This window comes from Garra rufa, chromosome 22, assembly GCF_049309525.1.
Source record: "Garra rufa chromosome 22, GarRuf1.0, whole genome shotgun sequence".
In the NCBI taxonomy this organism is placed as follows: domain Eukaryota; kingdom Metazoa; phylum Chordata; class Actinopteri; order Cypriniformes; family Cyprinidae; genus Garra; species Garra rufa.
The window spans coordinates 6,297,155-6,316,216 of record NC_133382.1 but is presented as its reverse complement, the minus strand read 5'-3'; the positions used below and the strand labels follow the sequence as shown (position 1 = coordinate 6,316,216).

At 33.5% G+C, this 19,062-nt stretch overlaps 1 protein-coding gene across 1 annotated transcript; it reads right to left on the bottom strand.

Moving 5' to 3' along the window:
- Positions 1–126: 126 nt before the first annotated feature.
- Positions 127–18,169, bottom strand: LOC141297636 (chaperone Ric-8A). The gene is made up of 14 exons (XM_073828065.1): positions 18,013–18,169; positions 16,811–16,896; positions 16,603–16,650; positions 14,707–14,724; positions 12,543–12,629; positions 11,858–12,453; positions 9,903–10,038; positions 6,182–6,370; positions 5,922–6,016; positions 4,579–4,729; positions 3,061–3,156; positions 2,823–2,967; positions 961–1,240; positions 127–884 (listed from the first exon to the last, which is right to left on the bottom strand). The coding sequence occupies exons 1-14, from the start codon at positions 18,020–18,022 to the stop codon at positions 755–757; spliced, it is 2,067 nt and encodes a 688-aa protein (XP_073684166.1). The 5' UTR covers positions 18,023–18,169; the 3' UTR covers positions 127–754.
- Positions 18,170–19,062: the final 893 nt, after the last annotated feature.

Here is a 19,062-nt window from a genome sequence, read left to right as displayed (position 1 = left end):
TTTCAGGGATTTTTATGTTTTTGTTTGAAAAATATGCTCTGTTCCAAAACATTTCATTGGAAGGATATTGATTTCGAAGAGTAAAACCTGTTGGCAAACCATGATATCAGATTTGTGAGTGAATCATTTAATTTTGTACTTTTTAATAAATGAATCAAACCGTCTTGGTTTAACATTTAATATTCAGATATGGAGAGGGATTTGGACCAATGAGATTTCACTGTGGGCGGAGCCTCCCAGTGCCACACAACATTAATAAACACCAAGAATGCAACAAAAAGTCCTGTGACCTGTTTCGGACACTAGAGAATAAAACTAACTTACATTAAACAGAAACACTATGGTTTTACAACTGATTGTACATTCACAGAAAATAAAGAAACATTCAAAGGAACATTTAAAGAACATACAGTCCTTCACAACTAACTGAATATTTGTGATGTAAACATACTACATTTGAATGTTTATAAAGTCTCTTATGCTCTTTGCATACAGTAAAAATTGTGAAATATTATTACAATTTAAAATGTTTTCTATGTGAATACATTGTAAAAATGTAATTTATTTCTGTCGTGCAAAGCTGAATTTTCAGCATCATTGCTCCAGTCTTCAGTGTCACATGATGCTTCAGAAATCACTGTAATATTTACAATTAAAGCGTCTTTATTAATTAGATATATTCAGGTAATATTTAAGGGTATGTCTAAGTAATTCTTTTATCTAGTCAGTTTTGATCATCACATCTATGCCAAATCTACTCCACGTTCTCCAGGTCATCATGTTCTTCCTCTGATTTCCTCTCCTCCGTTGAAAGGTCTCTGAGCCCCGAGAGCGGCACCAGCTGACCGTCTTCGTCCAATCCCATTGGCTGAATCACATTATCTCTGTTTAGGAAAAGATGCAAGAGTGTTAAAACTGTATTGTTTGTAAAGCAAGTGTTCTGATAAGAGATTTACTTACTTTGAGAGTTTGTTAAAAAGACTGATGAGCCTGTGAGCCTCCTCCTCTTTTTCCTCATCTGTCATTCCCTCCATGGGATCAGGTTGCTCCTCTTCCACCTGTCCCGTCACAGGATTCACTCGGTCTTTAATTTGCCGGTACTCCTCCGTGTCTGAGTCTGAATCGCTGGAGTACTGCGTTCCTGATGATGTGACCTTTGACCTTTGACCTCCTAGCAAACCTCTAGTGGCCAAGAGCCCAGCAGCATTTCCATATCCAGTGTACTTCACGAAACGACCCACTGGAGTAGCCGAGAAAAAAAACATAGCTACTGTTGAGGTCAAAAGTTCAAAAAAGAATCTGCAAAATGTTAATTATTTGACCAAAATAAGAGGGATCATACAAAATGCATGTTATGTTTTATTTAGTTCTGGCCTGAAAAAGATATTTCACATTGATGATATTTACATAGTCCACAAGAGAAAATAATAATTGAAACGAGTTAAACTGCCTGCTGTTCTTCGAAAAGTCCCACGATTTCTGTGGTTTTTCAGCATTTTTGTGTATTTAAACCCTGTTCAACAATTTTGAGATCCATCTATTCACACTGAGGACAACTGAGGGACTCATATGCAACTATTACATAAACCCTGTTCAACAATTTTGAGATCCATCTATTCACACTGAGGACAACTGAGGGACTCATATGCAACTATTACATAAGATTCAAACGCTCACTGATGCTTCAGAAGGAAACACGATGCATTTGGGGGGGGGGGGGGGGGTGTGTGAAAACTTTTGGAATTGAAAGATCAGGGTAAAGTTAAACTTATTTTGTCTTCTGGGGATATCTTTTTTAGCTTCTGAAGGGCAGTACTAAATTAAAAATATATATATTTTTTTTCACATCTTCATTCTGTTCAAAAGTTCTCACCCCCTGGCTCTTAATGCATTGTTTTTCAGTGAGCACTCATCTGTGAGTGTTTGAACCTTCTGTAATAGTCCCTCAGTTTTCCTCAGTGTGAAAAGATGGATCTCAAAATCATACAGTCATGGTTGGAAAGGGTGCAAACACACAAAAATGCTGAAAAACCAAAGAATTTGTGGGACCAAAGAATTTGAACAACCATCACTAAAAAAAAAAAAAACAGTATTGCAAATCAAACTTTTGAACAGGGTCATTTTTATTTGTGAATTTTATATGTAAATGTCTTTTATGTGAAATATCTTATTCAGGTCAGTACCATTTTACAGATTCTGCAAGGTGTATGTAAACTTTTGACTTCAACTGTAGACTCTAATAAAAACCCTAACCCTAACCTAACCCTAACTCTAACCTAACCCTAACCTAACCTTACCCTAACCCTAACCCTAACCGGTCTTTAACGTCCATAGAAACTTTCCACTGGACAAAAGGATTTTAAAGTGGAAACGGTTTTTCAGATTATTAAAATACATTAAAAATCTCATAATTCAGTTTCAGAATTAAAGAAAAGTCAGAATTGTGAGATACAAACTCGCAAAGAAAAAGTTGCAAATACCTTTAATTTTTTTATTCTCTTGCAGAAAAGAGATATATAAAATAAAAAAATGTCCATGACATTTTTTAAATTTATAATTCAGAGAAAAAAAAGTTTGATGCAAACTCAGAATTGTGAAAAAAGTGTGTGATAAAAAAGTCGCAATTACTTAAAAAAAGCAGGCTTTTATAAGAGCTGTTTGTTGAAAGGTTGAACCCGAAATGGTTCATCCATGGCATTGTTGCAAAAAATACCCTTTGGAACATATTTTTTTAGATTGTAGTGTGTTTTTGAAGGTGAATTCTGTATTTTTACTGAATATTGAGACGCATCTGTGGGTAATAGTGTGTTTTTGCACGTTACCGTTCTCTTTGCAAAGCACGAAGAGCAGGTCAGCGGCGCAGTGTTTGAGCTCAGTGTCCAGGTTGGTCATCAGTCTGACCAGACGATTCCTCATGGTGGTTCCCTGCTCAGGTTTAGTGCTGGCATCTCTTAATGGAGGCAGAATCTGCACTCAACAAGAAAAGAATACATGCAATTTGATACAAAATATTGCAGGTTGGTTTTTTTTCCTGATTATAATGTAAAGTAGCAGTTATACCTGTTGTCTGAGGTAGTGTCTTGTGTCTCTGTGAGCTCTGGAGCACTCAGTCAGCAAGTTCAGCACAGGGGTCAGTCTCTCTTTGACCTTTTCACCCTGTAGTGGAAACACCATGGTGTTAGAAAAGTCACAAAAAACAAGCATAACTATTTAAAACTAGTAAAGACCAGGTTTTATTGTATAAAACCTATTATTACACGGCTCTTTGGAATGCTTGATTCTGATTGGTCAGTTGAGACATTTGCAGGTTCGTTCTTTTCAAATAATCACCGCTCCAAAGTAATAACGCATAGCCGGTACTACTTGTATGTTTAAAATCCCCTCCGTGCCAACAAAGATTACCGTTTGGCGCCATCTTGTGACAAACACTGGACAACCACAATTAACAATGGAAAATTTGGACATTAATCTATTTAAATTGTTTTACTAACGTACATAGTTTGAATGTTAGTCACGTGGTACTATATCGTTTCGCGGAAGGATAAAAATGTTAATTTAAAACAAATATGCCAATAAAAGGTTTCAAATTCATATTCATGTCCAGTTTTATTCCTTATGTGGCAAGTAGCCGTGTAATAAGCGGGATAATGTACAGGCAGCCTGTAGTTATCGCGAAATAAGCCCCTTCAGTGTGATACAAGACCCTCCGCTTCGCGTCTGGTCCTGATCACACGGTCGGGGCTTATTTCTGCGATAACTACCGGCTGCCTGTACATTATCCCTTACTTAACTATATATAAAAATTGTTGTAATTAGTTCCCCCCCCCCCCCCCTCTTTTCTCCATCCTTTTTAACCCTTAGAATTAAATGCTCTTTTTTATTATTTTTATTTTTTATTAATTTGATTCATTTATTTTTACCAAAATAAATTAAAATGCATTTTTTAAAATTGAAGTGCACTACTATTAAAATGCAGTTTTTTTTTTAAAGGAAATTAAGACTTTTTATTCAGCAAGGCTGCATTCAATTGATCAAAATGAACAATACATATATAAATAATGTTACAGAAAATTTGATTTTGAATAATTTGCTGCTCTTTTGAATTTTCTATTCATCAAAGTATCCTGAAAAATCCATAGAAATATAAAGCATGTTTTCAACGTTGATAATAATAATACATTTTTCTTGGGCAGCAAATCATCATATTAGACTGATTTCTAAAGGATCATGTGACACTGAAGACTGAGGAATAAATTACAGTTTAATAGTTCTTTTAAAAACAAATAATATTTGACACTATTTCTGTTTTTACTGTATTTTTTTGATCAAATAAATAAGAAAATTTGTATATACTTCAAGGCATAAATTAGACTTCTAATTATCTGCCATCTTTCACAACACAGCTCAGGATATTTTAGAGAAGAAACTTGCAGTCTGGAAGTTACATTGTGTTTTTATAGATTATTTAATGATTTATTCTCAACATATCAAGGAAATATGATTGATGACAATCTATCCTATTCTCTGTTTTGTCTGGTTTATCCTTTCCCTTATTTCTTTCTTTCACGCTCTCTTTACCTGCTCCAGTTTTCTCTCCATGTACATGAGCAGGCTGTGCACACAGTCCATGTTGGCTCCATTCATCTGGTGTGAGTCTGGACCCAGAGGCACAGATACCAGAACGTCTAGACAGCTCAACGGGAGAGCAGACAGCATATTCAAGGCATGCCTGAGAGAACGACAGAGAGATGAGGACAAGCGTGTGCTTAAATCTGTTCCGTTTCAGGCGAATGCTCCCTCAGTCAGTTTAGAAATCAACTAAAATGTGGGCCTCTTCAGCAGAAATGTACAAATCGTATTTTACATGAATCATTCATATGATTGGAGATGACACGGAGAAAAGCAGATACAGATAAATATGGCTTCCAGAAGAAGTAAGAGCCTGTGCTCACGGTGACGATGGTACAGTTGAGGCACCCTGGCTAAAGAGGCCCACATACTGTGGTCAGTTTAGAGAAATGAGAAAGAAATATTTTGAAATGGTCTAATGATCTTCCTCTTTTTTTTTTACAGTCACAAACAGATCAGAGACAGGTGTTACTGAGAAAAGATGGTTACACATCTGTCAGCCATGAATGAATATTGCACTATAAAAATATCATCTTATTCTTATATTCACTAGTTTGTTTATTGACTCTACAACAGAGTGGTCTTAATATTTATTTTATTATTAATATTTTTTATTTCACTTTATTTTATTATTCTATATGAATATATTTTATATTTTTATATATATTTTTTATATTTATAATTGAAATCCACATTTGAGTGGAACGATTCAAAAATCTATTATCTATTAATCTATTCAGATCTTACTATTGTATACTAAAATGTACTTCTCAATAATAATATTTTTTATAAGGAGAATACTGAAAAAAAAAAAAAATAAAAAAAATAATAATAAAAGAAATTAAAAATAAAATAAAATAAAGGGTAAAACTCTGTTGTGACAAATTTTGCCACCTTTGCCAAAAATTAAAGGAAATGTTCAAATTTATTTAATTACATTCTAGAAGACTAATTAAGTCATTAAGCTTTTGCATGCATTCATTGCAATGCATTTGATTACCAACATTTTTGATAATTATCAAAATAATAAATAAAAATACAAAATCTAGAAAAAATTAGATGACACAGAATTTCTGAAAATAAATAAATAAATGAACACATTTAAAAAACAAACATCTCAGAGCACTTTTACTGTAAAAAAAATAGATATTTGACTTCCACGTTTTTAGTGGGACGAGTTGAAAATCTCAACATTTTCAAATAGTAGATAATTACAGATCCTGTCATCAGGGCTTTTGTTATATTCTTAGCTATTTATTAAAGAGCAATCGATAATATTTATCAACACTAACCCCTTTAATTCATCAGTAGCTTCCTCCTCCTCGCAGGACACCATCAGACAGTGACGCAAAACTGCAGCCAGGCGGCGATAGAGAGACGCATCTTCCTGATCGACACAAAGAGAGCCTTGACTTTAAATGAGTTTATTCAGTGCATGCATAGTGTGGGGTTTTAATCTCAATACAATAGTATAAGCACCTGACACATCATGGTACCGTCATAGTAGCTGTCTGTAAGGTAAGTGAGTGTAACAATGTCTGCATACACTCACCTCTTCAGGTTCTTGAGTATGTGTGCTGTGTGTGATGTTAAAAAGGATCTTGAGTGCCTCCTGAGCCTGCTGTGAGTCCTCCACACGTATAGGAGGCGCTGCAGGATCCAGGATGACCTCATATCGCTCCTTCCACTGGACTGATAAACTCTTCTCCAGCACTGTGGTCAACAGCGGCACTCCTCCCTCCTTCACATTCAGAAAAGGTCAGTATATACATTAGTAAGTTCGGGGTCAGAAATATATTTGTGATTTGTTTTTAAACCAAGCCAAGACTGCTTTTATTTTGATTTAAAATACAGTCAAAACTGTAAAATTGTGAAATATTATTACAATGTAAAACTAGTTGGCTTGAGAAAGCCTGATCAGGAAGTTCTAAAAAGTTTTTACAGTTTTTCAGTGGGAAAAAGATTGAAGTTTAAAGTAGTTTTAAAGGGACAGTTCACCCAAAAATGAACATTTGATGTTTATCTGCTTACCCCCAGGGCATCCAAGATGTAGGTGACTTTGTTTCCTCAGCAGAACACAAACGAAGATTTTTAACTCAAACCGTTGCAGTCTGTTAGTGATTTAATGTGAGTGGATGGGCAGCAGACCTTTAAAAGTAAAAAAAAACAAACATGCACAGACAAATCCAAATTACACCCTGTGACTCGTGACGATACATTAATGTCCTAAGACACGAAACGATCGGTTTTTGTGAGAAACTGAACAGTATTTATATCATTTTTTACCTTTGATACACAGCCACGTCCATCTGTCCTGAGCATGAGTTTAGCATCAGGCACGTTACATGTGTACACGCTCTGGTGTAGAATACGCAAATGCCGGAAGCGATCTGTCGCGTGTATACAACATTCACGCTGCGTCCGAAATCGCATACTGCTTTCAGTAGGTACTACATTTAAATTTGAACGTACTTCATGACCATTAAAACAGTACGTTCTGTATAGTATGAATTAGGGCTGGGCGATATGGCAAAAATGTAATCTCGATAATTTTTTCCCCATATTGAACGATAACGATATATATTTCGATATAAGCTGTTGATGTTGCCAGCTTTCAAATAGTATCCCAACAATGACTAAAGCCACAAAAATTAAAGGGTTCATTAAATTACATTTAAAGTATAGTTTATTAACAAAAACAGATTACAGATTTGGCCTTAAAAATTAAAACAACTTACTAAAATAAATTAAAAAAATAAAAGTTGTGACAGAGTATGGTAAATGAGAGTAAATGTACAAAATGTAAACATAAAATTATTGTAAAAACAATTTGTAACGCAATTATTTATTTATTATTATTATTAACACAATTGTTTATTTTCTCTATTATAGGTTGAGCTATTTAAATTAGAGGTAACCACTGCATTTTGAAACAATCTACAGTATAAATAACAAAAATTACGACACAGTTCTTTCTTAATCGTATTAAGTGCAGACAATTCAGCCATAATCAAAGTAGACTACTCTCTAAATATTCAAAGTGCAAATAGAGACCGAATATTTCAAGCATGATACAGAGCTATAGACATACACAACCTATTATAGCCTACATGCAGATAACAGCCTAGATATGTCATGTAGCCTAATTTGCGCGCATTGGGGAGTCACTCTCTAAACAAGGGGGATTAAAATTGCTTTTGAATGCGCGTGCGTTTTTTGCTTTCGGTTTCAGTTTTAACAATCGCGCCAAACTCTCAGCTGAGCTAAGAGTCACTTTCGAGGTAGCCAAACCACTTATATAACGGAATTCGTGCTACCTTTTTTGTCGACAATTTCAACATCTTTGGATAATAACTCGAAGTTAGTTTCACTTTCGTCGCTGCTTCCTCTCTCTCTTTTTTTTGTCGTCCTGGTGTTAAGTTTGCTTCGCAAAGTGCAGTAGGAAATGAACTTTGTACTTTGACGTGCACACGCACGCTGTACGCCGATTGGCTGTTGTCGCATATTTCTACTGTGTGATTGGCTCTTAGATTAATCCATATTGAGCAGAAAATGTCTAGAGCCTATCATCGTTATTAACATAAATTTTATCGCGATTCGATATGATATCATTTATCGGCCCAGCCCTAGTATGAATATGGGAAGTATGAATGGAATTCAGACGTACTACATCCGCCGCGTCTCCACTTTCCACCATTTTTCGAATAACGACTCCTCTCCTGGAGGCTGAAGTGTCCATGGTATGTGTACTGCAGAATTCGGGCAGAAGCAGTAGGTCATCCGAGTACTTCTCGCCTACTGTATTTCGAATACTATGAATTCGGACATACTACTCGCCTCACATACTGTTTTTCGCATTCTATAGACCTTTTTCCTGAGTAAACGATGAGCGCCGCAATTACAAATTCTAACGTCAGATTGAATGCTTTTCTGTTCCGGTTTCCATAGGAACCCATTCAAATAGCGTCCATCTGTTTTTAATGTAGCTACTGTAACGTCCGCTGCTTCGTGTCATCTACACACTCATGAAAGTGAGGCACTGACAAATGACGGTCATTGCGGCATTGCCAAGTGATGGCGCTATGGAGCCATGCGCTTTTTAAAAACATTTTAATAGGTTTAACATTAGTTTATTAGCTCGGAATATACCCTAATTTGACTAGAAACAATGCAGACCGGAAATGCAAAGCATTCTTTCAGTTAAGAGTCGGACTTACTTCCGTGTTCAGGAAAAACGTCTATAGGGAAGTATGCGATTTCGGACGCAGCGTCATTGTTTACACAGTGCACAGAGATTGTGGGTATAGCCGCAAACTCTTCCAGGACTTTTCACCGATTTCCCCTTCCGGCGTTTGTGTGTACTACGCCAGAGTGCGTACAGGTGTAACGATCCGGATGAAAAGCTCGTGCTCATGACAGATGGACGTGGCTGTGTATCAAAGGTAAAAAATGATATAAATACTGTTCAGTTTCTCGCAAAAACAGACCGTTTCGTGTCTTAGGACATTAATGTATCGTCACGAGTCGCAGGGTGTAATTTGGATTTGTCTGTGTATGTTTTTGTTTACTTTTAAAGGTTTGGTGCCCATCCACTCACATTATATGGCTGGCAGACTGCACCGGTTTTCGTTAAATATCTTCATTTGTGTTCTGCTGAAGAAACAAAGTCACCTACGTCTTGGATGCTCTGGGGGTAAGCAGATAAACATCAAATTGTAATTTTTGGGTGAACTGTCCCTTTTAAAGCTTGAATGCTTTAAAGGCAATAGAGTCTGTCAGACAGAGGGATAAATGGATAGATAGCATGTTACTAGCATGATTGACATTTTACTAGTATGTTGCTACCATGTTTCTAACTTGATTATCATGGTACTAGGATGTTGTTAGCATGTTTCTAGCATCGTTAGCATGTTGACATTACTAGATAGACAGATTGTCTAGATAGATGGTTATATAGATAGATTTCTCTGAATATATATCTCTGTGAATATGTGTCAAAATGAAATTTACTCCTGTGATCAAAGCTGAATTTTCTGCATCATTACTCCAGTCTTCAGTGTCACATGATCCTTCAGAAATCATTCTAATATTCTGATTTGTTACATTTGCTTTCAGGATATTTTGATGAATAGAAACATTGACAACATCATAACCTTGTCACTTTTAATCATTAAATGCATCCTCACTGACCCTAAATGTTAGTGTGAATGATATAATAGCAGATTTGCTCGAAATTCACTAAAATATGAGAAAATAGAAGAAAAAATAGATACTTGTTTCAGCTGTGCTCTGAGTTCAGGTCTCAACGCCGTCAGTAAAAACATGAATCGGAGTGCGTAAAACTGACCACAAGGGGACGACGCAGACTGAAACTCCTTATTTAGCTTTTCTGTCAGACCACAGAGGAGACTGGGAAACAGCAAACAGTTGGAAAAAAGAAAACAGCACAATGACATGCAAATATTGCAAAGATATTTAGTTTCAGTGAATACAGTGGATTTCACCAGCTTTCACTGGTTAGCATGGGAATGCAGATTAAATCCAGTCATTTAAAATTTAATTTACTGTATAACACGGAATGTCACGAAATTTGGCAAAATTGAGACATTTAAATAAAAAAAATAGTGCTGCACAATAAGTGTATGTCAGCAAAAGGCTGCTACTTTAAATGAATTTAAATATTAGCTCCAGTCAGAGCTGCTCTGAGAGTCACTTCATGAGTATTTCACCATTTAATTTGATAAAACTTTGGTCAGAAAGACACTCAAAGGTAAGGAAGCCCATTTCCGCCACTGATAAAAAAAGGTAACTGCAACTTTATATTTTACAATTCAGATTTTTTTTCTCGCAACTGAGAGTTTACATCTTACAATTCTGACTTTTTCTCAGAATTGTGAGATAGAAATGGGCAATTCGGATTTTTTCATTTTTTACTCACAATTGCGAGTTATTAAGTCAGAATTGTGAGATATAATCTCTCAATTCTGAGAACATAGCAGTCTATTTTTCCCCTCAAAATTTAACTTTGTAACCTGCAATTGCAAGTTTTTATCTCAAAGTTTTAAGAAAAAAAGTCAGAACTGTAAGAAATAAGTCACAATTGCCAGAAAAAACAAATCTGACATTTTTTTCCCCCACAAAAGCGACTTCATAACTCACAACTGCGAGTTTATATCACAATTCAAAAAGTCAGACTTGCGAGTTTGTATAATGCAATTTTTTTCAGATTTTTTTCTTACAGTTCTGACTTTTTATCTTAAAATTGTGAGATAAAAACTTGCAATTGCAGGTTATAAAGTTACAGTTTGTGAGTTTATATCATAATTCTGACTCTTTAACTCACAATTGTGAGTTCATATCTCCCAATTCTGAGAAAAAAACTCATAATTGCGAGTTTGTATCATGCAATTCTCAGAAAAAAAGTTAAAATTGTTAGATAAAACGTCACAATAACCTTTTTTATTCAGTGGTGGAAATGGGCTTCCATACAAAGGTCTACACTATAACTACCCAAAATAAAAGTTAGGTTTATCTTGAAGAAATTATGATAAATATATTACTGTTGTATACAAAATTGTACTTTTTAGAGTTATAATAACAAAAGATAAATGAATGAATAAATAAATAAATATCACAATTTTTATTCCCTTTAAAGAGTAAACTTTTTAGTTCTGCCAAATTTTGCCACCTTTGTTTGCCAAAAATAAAAGAAACTGTTTAAATTGAATTTCATTACATTCTAAGAGACTAATTAAGTTAAGATTTTATGCGTTCATTTGATTACCTACATTTTTGATAATAAATTTGTATTAAACCCTAAAATCCAGAAAAATTAAAACAGACGGTATAGAATTTTTGAAAAACAATGAATAAATAACATTTCATAGGGCACAATTACTGTAAAAATGGTTAAATTAGAAAATTTTGTGAACTTATTATGATTCAGTTGAGTTCATTTCTTTTCACTCTATTCAATTAAATTCCTTTTTGATTATTCAAATTTAATTAAACCATTAAAGCAGAATCTAGAAAATAAATTTAGTCAAACCCCTGCTGGTAGATATTGTAACTACACAGTTTGATGCATAAAAAAAAAAAAAAAAACTCTTTCTGCACAGGCAATTCAAGGGGAGCTTGCGAAAGAATCACATTCTCGTTTGCATTTTTCACAGTACTGATGAGGAAAGAGATGTTTGAGTTTGAAACTGTAAGTTGAAAATGCTCATACCTGAGTTCACTGGCTCTCTCTTGTGCCCAAGGACTATTGTACACAATATTACAGAAGATTTTCATGACCTCCTTCCTGCTGACTTCATCATCAACTTTTTCTTCTTTTTCTTCCTCTTCCTCTCCTCCTCCCAGACTCCCTCTGCTGTCTCTTTTACCAGGCGTGAGAGCTTTGAAAACGCTGCTCCTCCTGCGAGAAGGTCCGAGGCTCATGTTTGAGAAGGTGCTGGCCTTGCGCTCACCGCACCAGTCATTCGGGACCCAGACCGTGAGGTCGTTCACATCCCTGCTTACGGCCCCAGAACCATCGTCTTCATCACCAGCATGGTCATCCTCATACGCTCCACGCGGTTTGCTCTCAGAAATAACCTCGATTATGTCATTATAGGGGTCAGCTTCACTGTCGGTGTCGTCTTTGGGAACGGGTGCGTGGCTGATGTCGCCCAGGTGTGCTAGTGTAAGAAGCGCTCTGTCAGTAATCAGAGGGCCCAAAACCTTTTTGTCCCTCGAGAGAATCCGTAAGGATCTCAGGCATACTTTGAGCACACGCCCTTGCGGTTCAGTCTGGAGGAACCTGATCAAAACCGTAGCCAGAGCCTGAGGGAGAATGAAACAAATTAAACAAAGGCGGAAACTGGTTTTAAAAATGGTTTAGGTGTGTATTTGTTTAGAAGAGCCAAGGTTACCTGTCTCAAAATTACATCTGGGTTACTGGATTCGTCGTAGTCTGAATCGGAGTCTGACACATAATCCCGCACTTTATTCTTTCGGAACTGTGGTTACCAAAACAACAACCACAACAAGTATTATGGGAACAAATCACAAATAATAGGTGCCCTCTGGTGTTCCTCACTTCAAAACAGACCGAAGACAATGGGCGTAACATTTATTTATTTATTTTAAAGGATTAGTTCACTTCCAGAATAAAAAAAAATCCTGAATTTACTCACCCCTACACTGAAAAAAGCAATAAGTAAATTGACTTAATTTTTATTTTGCAAGTTTTTGCACGCATAAAATTTAAGTATGGAATGAAGTAAAATCTGCTTAACTAAGTAAAGTAAAATTAGCAAAGGAAATAAGTAAATTTAACATGTACAGTTAGAGTTTGATGAGGAATTTCTACTTAATTATTTTAAGTTTACCGTGCAGTCCTCAAGTACAACAGTTTGTAAACTTTACTCAAACATCGTAGCACTGAAAATAAAAGGCCATTAAAGCATGTGGTTCACTTACAAACATGCACGCAAGCAAGTAGACGGCTCCTTATTGTTTCTAAGGTTATATGTTGACTTGATGTATAGTTACTAACCAAATTAACACAGAGACCTCAATACTTGGCACACACAATGACGGTAACAATCAATGAATAGTTTTTGAGTATGAATGGGTCATTTTGAGTAGAAAATGAACTCTAGATGTTACAAAACTGCAAGTTACTTAACCTAACAACAAAAGCAGCCATAAAACAGTGTAAATGCATCTCGAAAACAGCAAAAAAATGTAACCTTATTAAGTGCATGAAAAGTACTTATAAGTTCAAATTTAAAAGCGTAAATTGAGCTTAATATTAAATTTACTCTACTTTTATTCTAAATTAAATGATTTAATGTAGGCATTTCATTTGTTTTTCTGTATTATTTACTTCACTACAAAATAATTTTTATAAGTGCATTTCATCCAAGATGTTCATGTCTTTCTTTCTTCAGTCGAAAAGAAAGGATGTTTTTTGAGGATTTTTTCTCCATGTAGTGGACTTCAATGGGAACCAACGGGTTGAAGGTCCAAAGTGAAGTTTCATCGGGATCTAAATGATCCCTGCCAAGGAGTGAGCATCTTATCTAGCGAAACAATTCCTCATATTCTAAAATAAATTACATTTTTATCCTCTATTTCTTTTCGACTGAAAAAAGAAAGTCATGAACATCTTGGATGACACAGGGTAAATGATCAGGAACATTTTATTCTGGAAGTGAACTAATCCTTGTATTTTCAGAGGACAATATTTCTCTTTAAGATATGTATTTATGTCTATATATAAAGTAATACTAACATTGTTTAAAATTTAATTGAATTAATGTTTAATTAAATTAATGATTTATGCATTAATTACCTAAATGTTTAATAATAAATATGTCTGTGTAATTTTTTTAATTGGTAAAGTTTTATTAATTTAATTGATTAGACATACTTTTATTGAAATTTAATTGAAAACAAAGAAATTGGGAAAAAATAAAATGGAATTTGAAAAACAAAAAGGATGTCATACATGATTTAACCCCTGCTGGTAGATTATGTAAATGCAGAGTTTAGCTGGGGAAAAAAGTATTTGTGTATACAAATATTAAAAAAAATAAAAAAATAAAAAATAAAAATACACAGGTGCCATCTAGTGGGAGTAATATAAAAAATAATAATACCAAAAATAAATAATAATATAACCAATAATAATAATACCATAATTTTACCACTGGATGCCTTTATAGTTTCTTATAAGAGTATTTCCAGACATAATTACTTACTTTTAGTAGGTTAGAATTTTGAAATAGATTTAGACACTGTATAAGTTTCAGCATGGCTGATTTGTAGATTGAACACCCCAAAAAATGGCTTTAGATTTTTGTATGGCCTATTCACAAAGAACATAAGTGTGACTATTTTTTAAAGACCGTTTAGTATTTTAAATAGCATGTGACACAAAAGTCTATTAAAATAAAGTTAAATAAATAAACATTCAGAAGGTATGCTTTTTTGGTTTAAAATGGCTGAAGACAACCAGAGGATTAACAACTTTCAAATCCATTTAAAAAAAAATTCAAGAATGTAGCTTTCAGAAAAATAAAATAATACCTCTTCCAGCTCCAGCCTCTTTTCAGATTGAACAAGCAGTCAGACAACAGAAAAATAAGCAATTATTAAACCAACCCAAATGATAAGACAAAGAAAAGATGAAGTCTAACAAATGTGTGTATATTATAAGTGTGTGCCTTGTTTTTGCACATTATAACAATTAGTAACAGAGCTAAAGGACCAGGAAGACAGAAATATATACCAGATATTGATATAATCTTGAGTTTTCACCCAAACCATCATTTTGGTTGAGATTGAAGTCTCAAAGAGGACATATTATGAAAATCTGACTTTTTCTGCGTTTAAGTGCTATAATTGGATCCCCGGAGCATTTACCAACCCAGAAAACGTGAAAAAGCCCAACCCAGTAACTTTGTTTTTGGTAAGCCTTTCTCCTAAAGTATGTAAAAAATCTGAGCCGCTCAGATTTCACTCCCCTGTTGACGTGGAAAGGGGATCTTATTATAATATTACCACCCCTTAAAATGCATGTTTCCACCCACGCCACTATTTTATTCTTGCAATGTCTTGCATTTTTTGTTTTCTTGTGATTTCAGCTATTTACCTTTACAGACATAACCGACTGTGCTTTTATAACTTAAGTCTGTTTTTAACATAAACTTGTGTGTATTTGACAGTTTAAGTGCAATAAGACGTGAAAGAGAACTTAGTTAGCTTAGTACTTCTTACATGCCGTGTGACAGCCGTTTTCTGTGTGCGTGCTTTGGATGTGTGTGCTCAGACAACCCTATATCATATATTTAACCCTTAAATGCACGACTGTTTCGGGTCTCTTTAGCGACCCAGGCATATATGTGACCCTGGACCACAAAACCAGTCATAAGGTTAAATTTTACAAAACTGAGATGTATCCATCATATGAAAGTTCAATAAATGAGCTTTCTATTGATATATGGTTTGTTAGGATAGAACAATATTTGGCTGAGATACTTCTATTTGAAAGTCTAGAATCTGAGGATGCAAAAAAATCTAAATACTGAGAAAATCACCTTTAAAGTTCTCCAAATTAAGTTCTTAACAATGCATATTACTAATCAAAAATTACATTTTGATATATTTATAGTAGGAATTTTACAAAAAATCTTCATGGAACATGATCTTTACTCAATTTCCTAATGTTTTTTGGCATAAAAGAAAAATCAATAATTTTGACCCATACAATGTATTTTTGGCTATTGCTACAAATATACCCCAGCGACTTAAGAAGGTTTTGTGGTCCAGGGTCACATATATCAAGCACATGTGAATCTCTAACTGATATGGCTTTAAAACGCATGATTACAGCACGATATACATGAATATGAATATCAAAACCAGATGTTTTATAGCAAAGTATCTGAGGTATAAGCTGTAAAGGCACAGCTTTATTCTGGAAAAGGGGGTGGGGAGCAGCGGCTCATTTGAATTTAAAGAGACATGCACAAAAAAACAGCATGTTTCTGCTTCCTCTCAAAATAGGCATTTTCAAAATGATATAATAAAAATGATCTATGGGGTAGTTTGAGCTATCTTGTGAAAAGAGGCAAAAAAGGGGCCTTGGTGACGTTAACATTGTTTTTTGTTGTAATTTCAACATTGTTTCAACATTTGCTGAGGGTGTAAAAATTATACTAAACATCACCACTTTGTAATATTAATTCAATGCATTTAACTTACACACACATCAACACTGACTTGCTATCTGGGATGGATTTAGGGAGATTATGGTCTAAATATTAATGAGCTGCAGGCAGAGGATCAAGTCAACTGCAATATCAGCAAACAATTGAGGACATGCAGGAACATTTCCTGCTCAAAGAACTGTACAGCGTTCATATATAAAAAAATATGAAACATATGTTTGTGTATGTGTAACTGCATTCAAATAACTCTTACTTTTCTCCTCTCCCTCTCCTCCAAATCATAGAAGAAGCACTGTGCATACTAGGAGAGAGTGAAAATGTGTAATTAGAAAAGAGCAATAACATAAAATGTGAATATTGAGTAAACAATAAAGTAGATTGTTTTGTAATGACAGGCATTAATACATTGGTTTTGGAGCCACTGGACTGAATATAATCAGTCTTTGGTTAATTGTAAGTACCTCTCGATTAAATTGCTGTAGTTCTGCCTTCAGTCCTTTCTGATCGTCCTCTTTGATACACTCAATAATCCTCTCTATATTCAATGCTGGATGAAAACACAAACACACATACATAAGCAAACAATAAATCATTTGTCAAAAACATCTAAAGCTGGATACAGACACCTGAGACCATTTAAAACCAATGATTTTAATGAAATACGCAGTTTTATTGGAAAGAATGTAATTGAAAAAATGAATAAAAATTTATGGATTTTTTGTTTATTAATAAATTAAATTACTGATCGGTGTAATCAATCCATTATTAAAGTAAAAACAAAAAAAAACTGTTGATATATAACATTTTCAATTTAACTTTTGATGCAAAATTCATAATAAATGTAATAAATATAATTATTCATATGCAATGTAATAGACATAATGTAATCATTAGTAAATTACATAATACTTTGGATTCAAAATTCATAAGAAATTTAAGAAATATAAAAATGTGTTTTTAATGTAATAGATGTATTCATTTATAATTTACATAATAAATGTTAATTCTAAATAATCTATAAATAAATTTATACATATATACATACACACATTTTATTTTAAAATTACATACTGAAATACATTTTCAAACAACTTTTGATTCAAAATCTATACAAATCAAATACATGTAATAATTTGTAATTTAAAAAATATATTATTTAATATATAAAATACAATATTTTATTTTTAAAATACATCCTGATGTATAACATTTGCAATACAACTTTTGATTCAAAATTCATAAAAAATGTAATACATGTAATAATTAATAATCTATTAATTTGTAATTTAAATATAAATGCAATTTTATACATGTAATATTGCACTTAATATACACACACACACACACATATATATACATATATATATATATTGCGATATTACATTTATACAATTACATATAATATTATATACAATTTTGTGTGTGTGTATATATATATATATATATATATATATATATATATATATATATATTATATGCATATAAAGATATTAACATATACATTCACAAATAAATATTTTATATTAATAATATAGTAAAATAACTACAAAAATTCTTATCAAGACAAAAACACAAATGTGTGTATATAAGCCAATTTAAGATTTCCCTCCACTCCAAACAAAACATTTGTCTCCTTCATATTTGTTTTAGTTCATCCTCTTACCTGTGAGCATGTCTTCTGCGGAGTGTGCTATGCAGGATGCAGTGCGCTGGAGCCTTTCAGTCTTGAATTTCTATAGGATTTGAATCAGTTGCTCAGTGCACCTGCAGGCCTTTTATCTAGCTCTCTCTCTGTCTTTTTCTGTCTCTGTTTACCTCCAGCTCTGTCTCTACCCCGGTTTGTCCATAATCCTGCAGTGCATTAGTTATGCTCTAATCCTTTAATGTCTTTTCACTTCATCTCTATTCACTCACACTATAAATAACCTTACAGCAGATCCAGATGATGTGCAGTGACTTACAGTAACCACAAGGTGGCAGTTCGATGGTAGTGACTCAATGGCCACTGTATAAAAATCATTTAACATAATTATTGACAAGTCAAAAGACTAATAAAGATAAGATAATAAACTCTAGATTGTATTTGTTCATAACAGTAATGTACAGTAATACATACTATGATTTAAAAAAAAAAAATTAATAATGTAATTTTTTTCATTTCAGTTTTAATTTTAGTCCTAAGCCATAGTTAACATTTTATTTAGTTGATTTAAAATAAATAATATTGTACTATATATATATATATATATATATATATATATATATATATATATATATATATATATATATATATATATATACAGTCAAGCCCAAAATAAAATTATTTTTGAAATGACACAGGCTTCTTTCAAAAGATAATAAGACAATGTACAAGAGATATCATTGTGGAAAAAAATAGTTCTCAGCTTTTATTTACATTTGAACAAAAAGTGGCATGTCCAAAATTATTCATACCCTTTGCAAACTGTCACAGTCTTTGGGAAAATCCAAAGTTCTATACCATTCCAAATAGTCCAAGCTGTTCTAAAGCATCCTAATTAATCTGATTACCCGGAATTAACCATTTTATGGTAAAATCCAAATCAAGAAAATGTGTAATGTAAAAAAAAATAAAATAAATAATAATAATAATAATACATTTTTTGTCAATGTAATCAATCCATTATTAAAACAAAAAAGGGTACAGATTAAAAACAAAAACAAACCAAAACAT